The sequence below is a fragment of the mitochondrial genome of Chinemys reevesi (assembly GCF_016161935.1).
Source record: "Chinemys reevesi mitochondrion, complete genome".
NCBI classification, from domain to species: domain Eukaryota; kingdom Metazoa; phylum Chordata; order Testudines; family Geoemydidae; genus Mauremys; species Mauremys reevesii.
In genome coordinates, this window is record NC_006082.1 from 1 (window position 1) to 16576 (window position 16576).

The window sequence follows — 16576 nt, forward strand, 5'->3', positions numbered from 1 at the left end:
GTTATTGTAGCTTATCGCAAAGCATGGCACTGAAGTTGCCAAGATGGGTAACCAATATACCCCCAAAAAACACAAAGATTTGGTCCTAGCCTTACTGTTATTTTTTACTAAACTTACACATGCAAGTATCGGCACACCAGTGAAAATGCCCTAACAGTCCTATCAGACAAAAGGAGCAGGTATCAGGCACACCACGATAGCCCAAAACACCTAGCTTTGCCACACCCCCAAGGGTATCTCAGCAGTGATAAAAATTAAGCAATAAGCATAAGCTTGACTTAGTTACAGTAAACAGAGTTGGTCAATCTTGTGCCAGCCACCGCGGTTATACAAGAAACTCAAATTAACAGAAAATCGGCGTAAAATGTGACTAAAATTATAATCTAAAAAATTAAGGTAAACCCTCCACTCAACTGTCATACGTAAAAGTATACATTACCCCAATATGAAAATAACCTTAATGTAAAACAGAATTATTCGAACCCACGATCGCTAAGACACAAACTGGGATTAGATACCCCACTATGCTTAGCCCTAAACTCAGATATTTAATACACAAAAATATCCGCCAGAGAACTACGAGCAAAACGCTTAAAACTCTAAGGACTTGGCGGTACCTCAAACCCCCCTAGAGGAGCCTGTTCTATAATCGATAATCCACGATCCACCTCACCATCTCTTGCCAATCCCGCCTATATACCACCGTCACCAGCTTACCCCATGAGGGCATTAAAGTAAGCAAAATAACTAAAAGTTAACAAGTCAGGTCAAGGTGTAGCTTATTGAGATGGGAAGAAATGGGCTACATTTTCTATACTAGAAATAAATTTACGGAAAGGAACTATGAAATAAGTCCCACAAGTAGGATTTAGCAGTAAACCGGGATCATGAATACCCGATTTAAGTCGGTCCTGAGGTGCGCACACACCGCCCGTCACCCTCCTCAAATAATCCAACCATCATTAAATAAACCCACAACAAACAAACAGATGAGGCAAGTCGTAACAAGGTAAGTACACCGGAAGGTGTACTTGGAACATTCAAAATATAGCTTAATCAAAAGCATTCAGCTTACACCTGAAAGACGTACATTAAAACAGGACTATTTTGAGCAACAACCTAGCCCAACCAAAAACAAAAAACTTAACAAACAAAACCATCCCATCAAAACCAACCAAAACATTTTCACCATCTTAGTATAGGCGATAGAAAAGATTGTTGGAGCAATAGAAATAGTACCGCAAGGGAAAGATGAAAAACAATGAAATACTCACTAAGCCATAAAAAGCAAAGATTAATCCTTATACCTTTTGCATCATGATTTAGCCAGCATACTACAAGCAAAGAGCCCTAAAGTCTGAACCCCCGAAACCAAGTGAGCTACTTAAAGGCAGCCGCATCAAGGCTACAATCCGTCTCTGTGGCAAAAGAGTGGAAAGACCTATAAGTAGAGGTGAAAAGCCTAACGAACTTGGTGATAGCTGGTTGCTCAATAAAAGAATTTAAGTTCAACCTTAAACCTTCTAAAAACACCCCAAAGTAAAAAGAAAAGTTTAAGATTTATTCAATTGGGGTACAGCCCAATTGAAAAAGGATACAACCTAATCAACGGAGGACAAAATATTAAAATACAACAACCGTAGGCCTTAAAGCAGCCATCACCAAAGAAAGCGTCAAAGCCCCCCCCCCCACCCATCAAACATTAACATAAAATTTTTTTCCCTAACAATATTGAGCCACTCTACTTAAATAGAGGAACTAATGCTAAAATGAGTAACAAGAAGATAAAACTTCTCTAACGCGCTAGCTTAAGTCAAAACAGACAAACTACTGACTATTAACAACCACCTCTATAAAACAACAACATTTTAAACCACCCTATAGACCTAACTGTTAACCCAACACAGGAGCGCACATAAGAAAGATTAAAATTTGTAAAAGGAACTAGGCAAATAAACGAGCCCGACTGTTTACCAAAAACATAGCCCCTAGCCACACAAGTATTAGGGGTAATGCCTGCCCAGTGACACTGTTAAACGGCCGCGGTATCCTAACCGTGCAAAGGTAGCGTAATCACTTGTCTTTTAAATAAAGACTAGAATGAATGGCCAAACGAGGTTCTACCTGTCTCTTACAAATAATCAGTGAAATTGATCTTCCTGGCAAAAGCAGGATAACATTATAAGACGAGAAGACCCTGTGGAACTTTAAATACAAATCAACTATCCTCGATACCCGCCTACGGGCCCATATCAAACTAGCACATGATTTATATTTTCGGTTGGGGCGACCTTGGAGTAAAATAAAACCTCCAATAAAAGAATTCTCTCTAAACCTAGACCTACCACCCAAAGTGCTTCCGGCAAAACGATCCAATATAATTGATCAACGAACCAAGCTACCCCAGGGATAACAGCGCAATCCCATCCTAGAGTCCCTATCGACGATGGAGTTTACGACCTCGATGTTGGATCAGGACATCCTGATGGTGCAGCCGCTATCAAGGGTTCGTTTGTTCAACGATTAATAGTCCTACGTGATCTGAGTTCAGACCGGAGCAATCCAGGTCGGTTTCTATCTATAAACTTAAGTCTTTTCTAGTACGAAAGGACCGAAAAGACAAGGCCTATATTAAAAACAAGCCTTACCTTACATTAGTGAAAACAACTCAACTGATAATAAGACAAACAAATCACAGCCCTAAAAAAGGGCCAAATTGGGATGGCAGAGCCAGGTGTAAATGCAAAAGGCCTAAACCCTTTATTCAGGGGTTCAATTCCCCTTTCCAATTATGAAAATACTACTAATCAACCTAATATCCCCACTAATATACATAATCCCAATCCTCATTGCTGTAGCTTTCTTCACCCTAATTGAACGAAAAGTACTAGGCTATATACAACTTCGAAAAGGTCCTAACGTTGTAGGACCACAAGGACTACTACAACCAGTAGCAGACGGCGTAAAATTATTTATTAAAGAACCAATCTACCCACTAAACTCATCAATTATATTATTTACCATTTCACCAATCATAGCTCTAACACTAGCCCTATCAATCTGACTCCCCCTTCCTATACCCTTCCCACTAGCCGACCTTAACTTAGGCCTTTTATTCCTAATTGCCATTTCCAGTTTCATGGCCTATTCAATCTTATGGTCCGGATGAGCTTCAAACTCAAAATATGCCCTTATAGGAGCCCTACGGGCAGTAGCTCAAACTATCTCATATGAAGTAACTTTGGGAATTATTCTACTTTCCATAATCCTTTTCTCAGGGGGATTTAATATACAAACATTTACAACAGTACAAGAACCTATATACTTAATATTCTCCTCCTGACCATTAATGACAATATGATATATTTCTACACTAGCCGAAACTAACCGAGCACCATTTGATTTGACCGAAGGTGAATCTGAACTCGTATCAGGATTCAACGTTGAATACGCTGCTGGCCCCTTTGCCCTATTCTTCCTAGCAGAATACGCAAACATCCTAATAATAAACACTCTAACCACCATCCTATTTCTAAACCCCGCCCACATCAACAATACTCCAGAACTATTCACCATATCTCTAATCTCAAAGGCAATACTTTTATCAGCGGGATTTCTATGAATTCGAACCTCCTACCCACGATTCCGATATGACCAACTTATACACCTCCTATGAAAAAACTTTCTCCCAATTACCCTAGCACTATGCTTTTGACACATATCAATACCAATCGCCTTATCAGGACTCCCACCAATACCATAGGACACGTGCCTGAATTAAAGGACCACCTTGATAGGGTGAATAATAGAGGTTAAAACCCCCTCGTCTCCTTAGAAAAATAGGACTTGAACCTACACCAGAGAGATCAAAACTCCCCATACTTCCATTATACTATATCCTAGTAAAGTCAGCTAATTAAGCTCTTGGGCCCATACCCCAAAAATGTTGGTTAAAATCCTTCCTGTACTAATGAATCCACACGCAAGCACAATCATTACTACCAGCCTAATCATAGGACCACTACTCACAATCTCCAGTGACCATTGAATCTTAGCATGAATAGGACTAGAAATTAGTACCCTAGCTATTACCCCATTAATTGCCAAACAACATCACCCCCGAGCAATCGAAGCAGCTACTAAATATTTCCTAACACAAGCAGTTGCCTCAACACTAATCTTAGCTTCTAGCACTACCAATGCGTGACAAACAGGTCAGTGAGACATTACCCAAATATCAAACACACCATCATGTGTTATCCTCACCGCAGCCCTAGCCATAAAACTGGGACTGGCCCCCTTCCATTTCTGACTGCCAGAAGTACTACAAGGAACCACTACAACAACAGCAATAATCTTAACCACCTGACAAAAATTAGCACCACTATCCCTACTACTAATAACAGCCCAATCTATAAACACATTCCTAATAGTAATACTAGGACTAGCATCCATTATTATTGGAGGATGGGGAGGACTAAACCAAACCCAACTACGAAAAATCATAGCATTTTCATCTATTGCCCATCTAGGATGAATAGTCACAATTCTTACCCTATCCCCAAAACTCATAATATTAACATTCTACACATATGCCATTATAACTTCCACAATATTCCTAATAATTGAACTCCTAGAAACAAACAAAGTCTCTGTAATAATAACATCATGAACAAAACTACCAATGCTAAACGCCACAATAATACTCATCCTTATATCATTAGCAGGTCTGCCACCACTAACAGGATTTATACCCAAATGATTAATCATTCAAGAATTATCTAAACAACACATATACTTCACCGCCACTACAATAATTATTATATCAATACTAAGCCTATTCTTCTATCTACGAACCTCATACCAAGCAACCATTACATTATCCCCAAACTCCACCAGCTCCTCACAACAATGACGGCACAAGCCCAACCAAACACACTATCTCACCCCAATAATTATACTATCCACCACATTACTTCCGATCGTACCAACCTTATTAGCCATCACCTAGAAACTTAGGATCTGACCACACCCAAACCAGGGGCCTTCAAAGCCCCAAACAAGAGATAAAACCTCTTAGTTTCTGCTAAGACCTACAAGACTTTATCTTATATCTAATGAATGCAACTCAAACACTTTAATTAAGCTAAGGCCTTACTAGACAAATGGGCCTCGATCCCATAACAATTTAGTTAACAGCTAAATACCCAATCCAGCGGGCTTTTGCCTACTTTTCCCGCTCTCTAAAAAAGCGGGAAAACCCCGACACCGATAAAAGTGTATCTTCAAATTTGCAATTTGATATGAAAATTTCACCACGGAGTTTGATAAGAAGAGGAATCAAACCTCTATAAAAAGGTCTACAGCCCAACGCTTAAACATTCAGCCATCTTACCTGTGTTTTTAACCCGCTGATTTTTTTCTACAAACCACAAAGACATTGGCACCCTTTATCTAATTTTCGGGGCCTGAGCAGGTATAGTAGGCACAGCATTAAGTTTATTAATCCGCGCAGAATTAAGCCAACCTGGAGCCCTCCTAGGGGACGACCAAATCTATAATGTTATCGTTACAGCCCATGCCTTTATCATAATTTTCTTCATGGTTATACCCGTTATAATCGGCGGCTTTGGAAACTGACTTGTACCTTTAATGATCGGAGCGCCAGATATGGCATTCCCACGTATAAACAATATAAGCTTCTGGCTTCTACCACCATCCCTACTTTTACTTCTGGCCTCCTCAGGAATTGAAGCAGGCGCAGGCACAGGCTGAACTGTGTACCCACCATTAGCTGGAAACCTAGCCCACGCTGGCGCCTCTGTAGATCTAACTATCTTTTCCCTTCACCTAGCAGGTGTGTCATCAATTTTAGGGGCCATCAACTTTATCACCACAGCAATTAACATAAAATCTCCAGCTATATCACAGTACCAAACACCCTTATTTGTGTGATCTGTACTTATTACAGCCGTCCTATTACTACTCTCGCTACCAGTACTCGCCGCAGGTATTACTATATTACTCACAGACCGAAACCTAAATACAACCTTCTTCGACCCTTCAGGGGGAGGGGACCCAATTTTATATCAACACCTGTTTTGATTCTTTGGTCATCCTGAAGTATACATCCTAATCTTACCAGGATTCGGCATGATCTCACATGTTGTCACCTATTACGCTGGTAAAAAAGAACCATTTGGGTACATAGGAATAGTTTGAGCAATAATATCTATCGGATTCCTGGGCTTTATTGTATGGGCCCACCACATATTTACTGTTGGGATAGATGTAGACACCCGAGCTTATTTTACATCCGCAACAATAATTATTGCTATCCCAACAGGAGTAAAAGTATTTAGCTGGCTAGCCACCCTTCATGGAGGGATAATTAAATGAGACGCCGCTATGTTATGAGCACTTGGCTTTATCTTTCTATTTACTATTGGAGGTCTTACAGGCATCGTGCTAGCCAATTCATCCTTAGATATTGTATTACATGATACCTACTACGTAGTAGCACACTTCCATTATGTTCTCTCTATGGGAGCTGTATTCGCTATTATAGCAGGATTCACTCATTGATTCCCACTCTTCACTGGATACTCATTACACCAAACTTGAGCGAAAATCCACTTTGGGGTAATATTTGCAGGCGTTAACATCACCTTTTTCCCCCAACATTTCTTAGGCTTAGCCGGAATACCACGACGTTACTCTGACTACCCAGATGCATACACCCTATGAAATTCTATCTCATCAATCGGATCTCTAATCTCCCTAATAGCAGTAATTATAATAATATTCATTATTTGAGAAGCATTCTCTTCAAAACGAAAAGTAATAACAGTTGAACTCACAACTACTAATGTTGAATGATTACACGGCTGCCCACCCCCATACCACACCTACGAAGAGCCAGCCCATGTTCAAACCCAAGAAAGGAGGGAATCGAACCCCCTTAAACTAGTTTCAAGCCAATCACATAACCTTTATGTTTCCTTCTTATAAGACGTTAGTAAAACACATTACTTAACCTTGTCAAGGTTAAATTATAGGTTTAAACCCTTTACGACTTAATGGCACATCCATTTCAATTAGGATTTCAAGACGCAATATCGCCCATCATAGAAGAACTACACCACTTTCATGATCATACCCTAATAATTGTATTCTTAATTAGCACCCTAGTACTATATATCATCACCTTAATAATAACAACTAAACTAACATATACCAACACTATAAATGCTCAAGAAGTAGAAATAATTTGAACTGTCTTACCAGCTATCGTCCTAATCACCATCGCACTGCCATCCCTACGAGTCCTTTACCTAATAGACGAAATCAACAACCCACACCTGACTATTAAAGCCATAGGACATCAATGATATTGAACATATGAGTACACTGATTACAAAAATCTTGAATTTGACTCCTATATGATCCCAACCCAAAACCTTCCGAACGGACATTTCCGACTTCTAGAAGTAGACCATCGCGTGGTCATGCCAATAGAATCCCCAATCCGAATACTAATCTCAGCCGAAGACGTCTTACACTCATGAGCAATTCCATCATTGGGTGTAAAAGTAGATGCAGTCCCAGGACGATTAAACCAATCAACATTCATTATAGCACGCCCAGGAGTATTCTATGGGCAGTGCTCAGAAATCTGCGGGGCTAACCATAGCTTCATGCCAATTGTAGTAGAATCTGTACCATTAAAACACTTCGAAAATTGATCTTCACTAATACTCTCTTCTTAACCACTATAGAAGCTAAACAGGATAGCGCTAGCCTTTTAAGCTAGAAAAAGAGAACTTACCACCCTCCTTAGTGACATGCCGCAACTAAACCTCGACCCGTGATTCTTAATTCTCTCCTCCACATGATTAGCATATACTATAGTCCTACAGCCAAAAATTTCATCTTATATATCCGCAAATAGTCCTGCCAACAAAGACAATAAAATAACTAACACAAACCCATGAACCTGGCCATGAACTTAACATTCTTTGATCAATTTATAAGCCCACAAATCCTAGGAATACCATTAATTATTTTAGCCTTACTCATACCATCAATCATCTTCCCAGCCCCAAACAACCGATGATTAACCAACCGCCTGACAACTCTACAAGTATGAACCATCAATTTATTTACAAAACAACTAATACTGCCTATTAACAAAACAGGGCACAAATGAGCCATTATCCTAACATCACTAATAGCCATACTATTAATAACTAACCTATTAGGACTGCTACCATACACATTCACCCCTACCACCCAACTCTCAATAAACATAGGACTAGCCATCCCAATATGACTCGCCACAGTACTCACAGGTCTTCGAAATCAACTAACAACATCACTAGGACATTTACTACCAGAAGGGACTCCAACTCCTCTCATCCCAGTCCTTATTATTATTGAAACAATCAGCCTCTTTATCCGACCTTTAGCCCTAGGTGTACGACTCACAGCTAACCTAACAGCCGGGCACTTATTAATTCAACTTACTTCAACTGCAGTGCTAGCCCTATTACCAACAATAACAACCCTATCTCTTATAACTGCAACCATCCTCCTATTACTAACAATCTTGGAGCTAGCAGTAGCTATGATTCAAGCTTACGTATTTGTCTTGCTTCTATGCCTCTACCTACAAGAAAACATCTAATGGCCCACCAAACACATGCCTACCACATAGTAGACCCAAGCCCATGACCATTAACAGGCGCAGCAGCAGCATTATTTACAACTTCCGGTCTCGCCATATGATTCCACTATAATTCAATATTACTAATAATCCTAGGTTTATCAATCATACTACTCACTATATTCCAATGATGACGAGATGTCGTACGAGAAGGAACCTTCCAAGGACATCATACCCCTCCAGTACAAAAAGGACTACGATATGGCATAATCCTATTCATTACATCAGAAGTATTTTTCTTCATCGGATTCTTCTGAGCTTTTTACCATTCAAGCCTAGCCCCCACACCAGACCTAGGAGGATGTTGACCCCCAACAGGAATTACACCACTAAACCCATTTGAAGTGCCCCTACTAAACACAGCAGTCCTATTAGCCTCAGGTGTAACAATCACATGAGCTCACCACAGCTTAATAGAAGCCAACCGAAGCCAAACCACTCAAGCCCTTAGTCTCACAATTTTACTGGGACTATACTTCACAGCATTACAAGCCATAGAATACTATGAAGCACCGTTCACAATTGCTGATGGTGTATACGGTTCTACATTCTTTGTCGCAACAGGCTTCCACGGATTACACGTAATCATTGGATCCACATTCTTAATTGTATGCCTACTACGACAAATTAAATACCATTTCACCTCCACCCACCACTTTGGATTTGAAGCAGCTGCTTGATACTGACATTTTGTAGACGTTGTATGGCTCTTCTTATACGTATCAATCTATTGATGAGGCTAATACTTTTCTAGTATAATAGTACAAGTGACTTCCAATCACTAAGTTTTAGTTTAATCCTAAAGAAAAGTAATGAATCTAATAATTTCAATCTCAATAATTTACCTAGCCCTACCTACAATCTTAACATTACTAAACTACTGATTCACACTAACAAAACCAGATAACGAAAAATTGTCCCCATACGAGTGCGGCTTCGACCCACTAAAAACCACCCGTCCCCCATTCTCAATTCGATTCTTTCTAAGTAGCAATTTTATTCCTCCTATTTGATTTAGAAATTGCATTACTACTACCCCTACCATGAGCCATTCAACTCCCGCATCCAACTTACACCTTCACCTGGGCCTTCATTATTATATCATTACTAACCCTGGGCCTCCTTTATGAATGAATTCAAGGAGGATTAGAATGAGCAGAATAGATAACTAGTCTAACACAAGACAACTAATTTCGACTTAGTTAATCGTGATTAAATCTCACGGCTATCAAATGATTACATTTATACATTTTACCCCTTTTTGCGCCTTTACCATTAGCACTCTGGGATTTCTATTACACCAAGCCCACCTAATCCCTACCCTACTTTGTCTTGAAGGAATAATACTATCCCTATTTATAGCCCTATCAATATGATCTATTCAACTAGAAGTCTCATCATTTATACTTACCCCCATACTAATATTAACCTTCTCAGCTTGTGAAGCTGGCATGGGCTTATCATTACTAGTTGCATCCTCACGGACTCATGGCTCAAGTCACCTACAAAACCTAAATCTCTTACAATGCTAAAAATCTTACTCCCAACAATTATACTATTACCAACAATCACATTATGTAAACCAAAACAACTATGACTTTCTACACTAACCCATAGCCTAATAATCGCCATTCTAAGTTTACAATGATTTAAACCCTCCATAGAACCAACCATAACTTCTCCAATTATTACCCTAGGGGTAGACCAAATTTCAGCCCCTTTACTAATCCTATCATGCTGACTTACCCCCTACCCCCCTAATAATGGCCAAAACAATATAACCATAGAACCTACTCCACGAAAACGAACTTTTATCTTTATTACCATTTTACTACAAATCTCACTAATTCTAGCTTTTTCAACAACAGAATTAATCATATTCTTCATCGCATTTGAATCTACATTACTCCCCACACTAGTAATCATTACACGTTGAGGTGGCCAAATAGAACGACTAAACGCCGGAACCTACTTCTTATTTTACACTCTTATCGGGTCTCTGCCACTATTAGTAGCCCTCTTAACCACGCAAACCTTCAGCGGCACCCTATCTATTTGCACATTGCAACTATCCACCTACCCTAGCATAATAAACCCATGAACCCACACAATATGATGACTCGCACTATTTACTGCTTTCATAATTAAAATACCCTTATACGGACTACACCTATGATTACCTAAAGCACACGTAGAGGCCCCAATCGCAGGATCAATAATCCTAGCAGCAGTGTTACTTAAACTAGGGGGATATGGCATTATCCGTATAACAATAACACTAGCCCCACCGTTAAAAATGCTCTCCTACCCCTTCATAATACTTGCACTATGAGGAGTAATCATAACTGGCTTTATCTGCCTACGCCAAACAGACCTAAAATCATTAATTGCTTATTCATCCGTAGGTCATATAGGCTTAGTTATCGCTGCAGCACTAACACGAACTGAATGAGCATGTACCGGAGCCATCACACTTATAATTGCCCACGGTTTAACATCATCAATACTTTTCTGCCTAGCCAACACAAACTATGAACGAACCAATAGCCGAACACTACTTTTAGCCCGAAACATACAACTACTACTACCCTTAATAGGACTATGATGATTCTCAGCTAGTCTGACCAACATGGCCCTTCCGCCAACCATTAATCTAATAGGAGAACTAACCATTATTGTCTCACTATTCAATTGATCAAATACTACAATCCTAATAACAGGATTAGGAACCCTACTAACCGCCGCCTATACCCTATACATACTAATCACCACCCAATGAGGAGAAACCCCTTCATACACAAAAACAATCCCCCCTACCCACACACGAGAACATCTACTCATAATACTTCATATACTACCAATAGCACTACTAATAGCAAAACCAGAATTAATCTGAGGCTCCTTCCATTAATAATATAGTTTCAAAACAAACGTTAGACTGTGGCTCTAAAAATAGGAGTTAAAATCTCCTTATAAACCGAGAGAGGTATAATACAATAAGAACTGCTAATTCCTACATCTGAGATTAACCCCTCAGCTCCCTCACTTTTAAAGGATAGAAGCAATCCACTGGTTTTAGGAACCATTAACCCTTGGTGCACTCCAAGTAAAAGTAATGACCTCGCTAATAATAAACTCTACCCTCCTTCTAACATTACTCATATTGACATTACCCCTAATAATGCCCATACACCCCATCAAAGAATGACTAGTTACAAAAACAAAAACAACCGTAAAAACAGCATTCTTCACCTCCCTAATTCCATTAATCATTTTCATCCACCTAGACATCGAATCAATCATCACCAATCTCCACTGATTGAACATATTTACATTCAATATCAACATAAGCTTTAAATTTGACCAATACTCCATTATATTTGTACCCATTGCCTTATATGTCACATGATCTATCCTAGAATTCGCTCATTGATATATATCTGCAGACCCCTACATCACAAAATTCTTTAAATACCTACTAACCTTCCTAGTAGTCATAATAATCCTAGTAACAGCCAACAACATACTTCAACTCTTTATTGGCTGAGAAGGGGTAGGAATTATATCTTTCCTACTAATTGGCTGATGACGGGGACGGACAGAAGCAAACTTATCAGCCCTACAAGCTATCCTTTACAACCGCACAGGAGACATTGGACTAATTCTTAGCATATCCTGATTAGCCATAAACATAAACACATGAGAACTCCAACAAATCTTTGCCAACCCCAACCCAATTCCACTACTCCCACTCCTTGGCCTTATCTTAGCTGCAACAGGAAAATCAGCTCAATTCGGCCTTCACCCCTGATTACCAGCAGCCATAGAAGGCCCAACCCCAGTCTCAGCATTACTACACTCCAGTACAATAGTCGTCGCTGGCATCTTCTTACTCATCCGAATCCACCCTATCCTAACTACCAGTAATTTAGCCCTCTCAATCTGTCTATGCCTAGGGGCTACCACCACCCTATTCACAGCATTCTGCGCTCTCCCAAAATGACATAAAAAAATTATTGCCTTCTCAACATCAAGCCAACTTGGCCTTATAATAGTAACCATTGGCCTAAACCAACCGCAACTAGCCTTCTTACACATTTCTATACACGCCTTCTTCAAGGCCATGTTATTTTTATGCTCCGGCTCTATCATCCACAACCTCAATGATGAACAAGACATTCGAAAAATAGGAGGACTGCACAAACCCCTACCAATCACCTCCTCATGTTTAACCATTGGCAATATAGCACTAACAGGCATACCATTCATAACTGGATTTTATTCCAAAGACATCATTATCGAAGTTATAAACACCTCATACCTAAACGCCTGAGCCCTACTCCTAACACTAATCGCAACCTCCTTCACTACAATCTATAGCTTACGAATTATAACATTTGTGCAAACAGGACAACCCCGATATCCTTCCACTATATTACTAAATGAAAATAACCCCACAGTCATTAACCCAATCACTCGCCTTGCCATAGGCAGCATTATCGCCGGACTTATCATCTCACTAAACACCATACCACTAAAAACTCCACCCACAACAATACCAACATACATAAAAACCGCAGCACTAACAATAACAATCTTGGGCTTACTAGTAGCTTTAGAGTTAATTTCAATAACCCATAAAATATCCACAAAACCCTCTAACATCCACAACTTCTCTAACTCACTAGCCTACTTCAACACCCTTATTCATCGTTTATTCCCAACAATTAACTTAAAATTCAGCCAAAACACTGCCACCCACTTAATTGACTTATCCTGATATGAAAACATTGGCCCAAAGGGCCTAGTCAAATCACAAATCACCCCAATCACTCTAATCTCATCACAAAAAGGCCTCATCAAAGTCTACATAACTTCATTTATCCTATCAATCATTCTACTATTTATCATAACCCTAATCGCACGAAGTACTCCCCGAGATAGCCCACGATTTTAACCTAACACAACAAACAACGTCAACAATAGCCCTCAACCAGCATCAAAAGCAACCCATTTTCCACACCATAAAACCCCGCTACCCCACTAAAATCTAATCGAACAACAAACAACCCACCAGCATCAACTGTAACACTACCATACCCTTCCATACTCCACAATCAATAACATATTATCCCATATACCAGAACAACTAAAACATAACTTACTACATAAACCACTCCACCTTGACTTCCCCAAGCAACAGGATAAGGCTCCGCTATCCACTCCACCTTGACTTCCCCAAGCAACAGGATAAGGCTCTTCCACCGCAGATGAATAAGCAAAAATAACCAATAGCCATACAACAACACCCCACTCCAAATAAGCGCACCAAAAATTAAACTAACACCCCATAATAAGGAGGACGGGTTACAAGAAACACCCATCATTCAATACAAACTAAACCCAAATAAAAACATAAAATACATCATTGCCTGGACTTTAACCAAGACCAATGATTCGAAAAACCACCGTTGTATTCAACTACAAAAACAATATATGACACAAATCTACGAAAAACTCACCCAATAAAAATCATCAACAACTCATTCATCGATCTCCCAAGTCCCTCTAATATCTCTGCATGATGAAACTTCGGATCACTACTAGGCACCTGCCTAATCCTACAAATCACTACCGGAATCTTCCTAGCAATACACTACTCACCAGACATCTCACTAGCATTCTCATCAGTAGCCCATATCACCCGAGACGTACAATACGGATGACTTATCCGCAATATACATGCCAACGGGGCCTCCATCTTCTTCATATGCATTTACCTCCACATTGGCCGAGGACTTTACTATGGCTCATACTTATACAAAGAAACCTGAAACACAGGAATCATCCTACTATTCCTAACTATAGCCACTGCATTCGTAGGTTATGTCCTACCATGAGGTCAAATATCATTCTGGGGCGCCACTGTCATCACCAACCTACTATCGGCCACCCCTTACATTGGCAATACCCTTGTACAATGAATTTGAGGGGGGTTCTCAGTAGACAATGCCACCCTAACCCGATTCTTCACCTTTCACTTTCTACTCCCCTTTGCTATTGCCGGTTTAGCAGCTGTACATTTACTCTTCCTCCACGAAACCGGATCAAACAATCCAACAGGATTAAACTCAAACGCCGACAAAATCCCTTTCCACCCCTACTTCTCATACAAAGACTTACTAGGCCTCATCTTAATACTTACTCTCTTACTTATCCTAGCATTGTTCTTCCCAAACCTCCTAGGTGACCCGGACAACTTCACACCAGCTAATCCATTATCCACTCCCCCCCACATTAAACCAGAATGATACTTCCTCTTCGCCTACGCAATCCTCCGATCTATCCCAAACAAACTAGGAGGCGTACTTGCCCTCATAGCATCTATCCTTGTACTATTTATAATGCCAATCTTACATACATCAAAACAGCGTACAGCTTCATTCCGACCCCTCACCCAAACCTTATTCTGATGTCTAACAGCTGATCTCCTGGTACTCACATGAATCGGAGGACAACCAGTCGAAAATCCATTTATTACCATCGGCCAAGCAGCCTCCATCCTATACTTCATAATCCTCCTAACACTTATCCCCCTCATCGGACTAATTGAAAACAAAATACTAAACCAATAAAACTCTAGTAGCTTAATCCATTAAAGCATTGGTCTTGTAAACCAAAGACTGAAGACTACAATCTTCCTAAAGTAATCAAAAGAGAAGGCTCCAAACCTTCATCCCCGGTCCCCAAAACCGGAATCTTTATTAAACTACCTTTTGGCACAGGAATAAAAGTGTCCACACAAACTAACTACCTATATTATTCTCCCGTGCCCAACAGAGAAATGTCTACTACACCCTGCTATGTATATCGTGCATGCAATTTTTTTCCCCTAGCATATCACTAGTAATATTACTGCTTGATTTGGCCCTAAACATAAAAAATCATTGAATTTACATAAATATTTTAACAACATGAATATTAAGCAGAGGATTAAAAGTGAAATGACATAAGGACATTAGACTTACGTAATTATTTCACACATGGATATGACTCAAGTATTTGGTTATTTCTTAGTCTAGCTAATCACGAGAGATAAGCAACCCTTGTTAGTAAGATACAAAGTTACCAGTTTCAGGCCCATTGTAATGATGGCGTACATAACTGATCTATTCTGGCCTCTGGTTGTTTTTTCAGGCACATAACATTAATAAAGTTCATTCGTTCCTCTTTAAAGGCCTCTGGTTAATGTGTTCTATACATTATATTTATAACCTGGCATATTATGGTCTTAAATGCATATAGTAGTTCTTTTTTTCTCTTTCTGTTTTCAGGCCCACATAACTGATACCTGCCGACTTACTGAGACTGAACCCTCGTTCAAGTTGATTGGTCTGGCAAAATTGGATATGGTATTATTAGATTAATGCTTGTAAGACATATATTTTACAAAAACTCGCAATAGTAATTTCAAACCATTTATTATTTCATACATTTTATTTTTAGCTAAACCCCCCTACCCCCGTTAAAACTAACACCAGCCCGAATAGCCACCTACTTCTCGTCAAACCCCTAAATCCGAGAGCAACTAAACTGACACAAATGCTAGCTATAGATACTATTACAAAACAATGTACCTACTAAACCAAACACCAATAAAACCACCACTCTCCACCATATATCTTACCTATCTATCATATATCATATATCATATATCATATATCATATATCATATATCATATATCATATATCATATATCATATATCATTATATTATATTATATTATATCATATATCATATATCATATATCATTATATTATATTATATCATATATCATATATATATATATAT

At 39.4% G+C, this 16576-nt stretch overlaps 13 protein-coding genes across 13 annotated transcripts, besides 26 other annotated features; 12 read left to right on the forward strand and 1 right to left on the reverse strand. All coding sequences in view use genetic code 2, as the record gives it.

Annotated features, from left to right (window-relative positions):
- Window positions 1-72, forward strand: a tRNA (tRNA-Phe).
- Window positions 73-1041, forward strand: an rRNA (s-rRNA).
- Window positions 1042-1111, forward strand: a tRNA (tRNA-Val).
- Window positions 1112-2715, forward strand: an rRNA (l-rRNA).
- Window positions 2716-2791, forward strand: a tRNA (tRNA-Leu).
- ND1 (NADH dehydrogenase subunit 1) lies at window positions 2792-3763 on the forward strand. The gene has a single exon. The coding sequence runs from the start codon at window positions 2792-2794 to the stop codon at window positions 3761-3763; it is 972 nt and encodes a 323-aa protein (YP_054557.1).
- Window positions 3763-3832, forward strand: a tRNA (tRNA-Ile).
- Window positions 3832-3902, forward strand: a tRNA (tRNA-Gln).
- Window positions 3902-3970, forward strand: a tRNA (tRNA-Met).
- ND2 (NADH dehydrogenase subunit 2) lies at window positions 3971-5011 on the forward strand. The gene has a single exon. It carries the CDS (start codon window positions 3971-3973, stop codon window positions 5009-5011), a length of 1041 nt encoding a protein of 346 aa, YP_054558.1.
- Window positions 5010-5086, forward strand: a tRNA (tRNA-Trp).
- Window position 5087: 1 nt separating this feature from the next.
- Window positions 5088-5156, reverse strand: a tRNA (tRNA-Ala).
- A 1-nt stretch (window position 5157) lies between these two features.
- Window positions 5158-5230, forward strand: a tRNA (tRNA-Asn).
- Window position 5231: 1 nt separating this feature from the next.
- Window positions 5232-5256: a stem loop (may function as an origion for replicating the light strand).
- Window position 5257: 1 nt separating this feature from the next.
- Window positions 5258-5325, reverse strand: a tRNA (tRNA-Cys).
- Window positions 5326-5396, reverse strand: a tRNA (tRNA-Tyr).
- A 1-nt stretch (window position 5397) lies between these two features.
- COX1 (cytochrome c oxidase subunit I) lies at window positions 5398-6945 on the forward strand. Its single transcript has one exon. It carries the CDS (start codon window positions 5398-5400, stop codon window positions 6943-6945), a length of 1548 nt encoding a protein of 515 aa, YP_054559.1.
- Window positions 6937-7007, reverse strand: a tRNA (tRNA-Ser).
- Window positions 7008-7009: 2 nt separating this feature from the next.
- Window positions 7010-7079, forward strand: a tRNA (tRNA-Asp).
- On the forward strand, window positions 7080-7769 carry COX2 (cytochrome c oxidase subunit II). The gene has a single exon. The coding sequence runs from the start codon at window positions 7080-7082 to the stop codon at window positions 7767-7769; it is 690 nt and encodes a 229-aa protein (YP_054560.1).
- A 1-nt stretch (window position 7770) lies between these two features.
- Window positions 7771-7843, forward strand: a tRNA (tRNA-Lys).
- A 1-nt stretch (window position 7844) lies between these two features.
- ATP8 (ATP synthase F0 subunit 8) lies at window positions 7845-8012 on the forward strand. The gene has a single exon. The coding sequence runs from the start codon at window positions 7845-7847 to the stop codon at window positions 8010-8012; it is 168 nt and encodes a 55-aa protein (YP_054561.1).
- ATP6 (ATP synthase F0 subunit 6) lies at window positions 8003-8686 on the forward strand. Its single transcript has one exon. The coding sequence runs from the start codon at window positions 8003-8005 to the stop codon at window positions 8684-8686; it is 684 nt and encodes a 227-aa protein (YP_054562.1).
- COX3 (cytochrome c oxidase subunit III) lies at window positions 8686-9468 on the forward strand. Its single transcript has one exon. The coding sequence runs from the start codon at window positions 8686-8688 to the stop codon at window positions 9466-9468; it is 783 nt and encodes a 260-aa protein (YP_054563.1).
- A 1-nt stretch (window position 9469) lies between these two features.
- Window positions 9470-9537, forward strand: a tRNA (tRNA-Gly).
- On the forward strand, window positions 9538-9887 carry ND3 (NADH dehydrogenase subunit 3). The gene is given in 2 exon segments: window positions 9538-9710; window positions 9712-9887. Coding segments are annotated over 2 exon segments (349 nt in total).
- Window positions 9888-9957, forward strand: a tRNA (tRNA-Arg).
- On the forward strand, window positions 9958-10257 carry ND4L (NADH dehydrogenase subunit 4L). Its single transcript has one exon. It carries the CDS (start codon window positions 9958-9960, stop codon window positions 10255-10257), a length of 300 nt encoding a protein of 99 aa, YP_054565.1.
- On the forward strand, window positions 10251-11636 carry ND4 (NADH dehydrogenase subunit 4). The gene has a single exon. It carries the CDS (start codon window positions 10251-10253, stop codon window positions 11634-11636), a length of 1386 nt encoding a protein of 461 aa, YP_054566.1.
- Window positions 11637-11704, forward strand: a tRNA (tRNA-His).
- Window positions 11705-11770, forward strand: a tRNA (tRNA-Ser).
- Window positions 11770-11840, forward strand: a tRNA (tRNA-Leu).
- Window positions 11841-13682, forward strand: ND5 (NADH dehydrogenase subunit 5). The gene has a single exon. The coding sequence runs from the start codon at window positions 11841-11843 to the stop codon at window positions 13680-13682; it is 1842 nt and encodes a 613-aa protein (YP_054567.1).
- A 1-nt stretch (window position 13683) lies between these two features.
- ND6 (NADH dehydrogenase subunit 6) lies at window positions 13684-14154 on the reverse strand. Its single transcript has one exon. It carries the CDS (start codon window positions 14152-14154, stop codon window positions 13684-13686), a length of 471 nt encoding a protein of 156 aa, YP_054568.1.
- Window positions 14149-14216, reverse strand: a tRNA (tRNA-Glu).
- Window position 14217: 1 nt separating this feature from the next.
- CYTB (cytochrome b) lies at window positions 14218-15360 on the forward strand. The gene has a single exon. It carries the CDS (start codon window positions 14218-14220, stop codon window positions 15358-15360), a length of 1143 nt encoding a protein of 380 aa, YP_054569.1.
- A 1-nt stretch (window position 15361) lies between these two features.
- Window positions 15362-15434, forward strand: a tRNA (tRNA-Thr).
- A 1-nt stretch (window position 15435) lies between these two features.
- Window positions 15436-15504, reverse strand: a tRNA (tRNA-Pro).
- Window positions 15505-16576: a D loop (control region).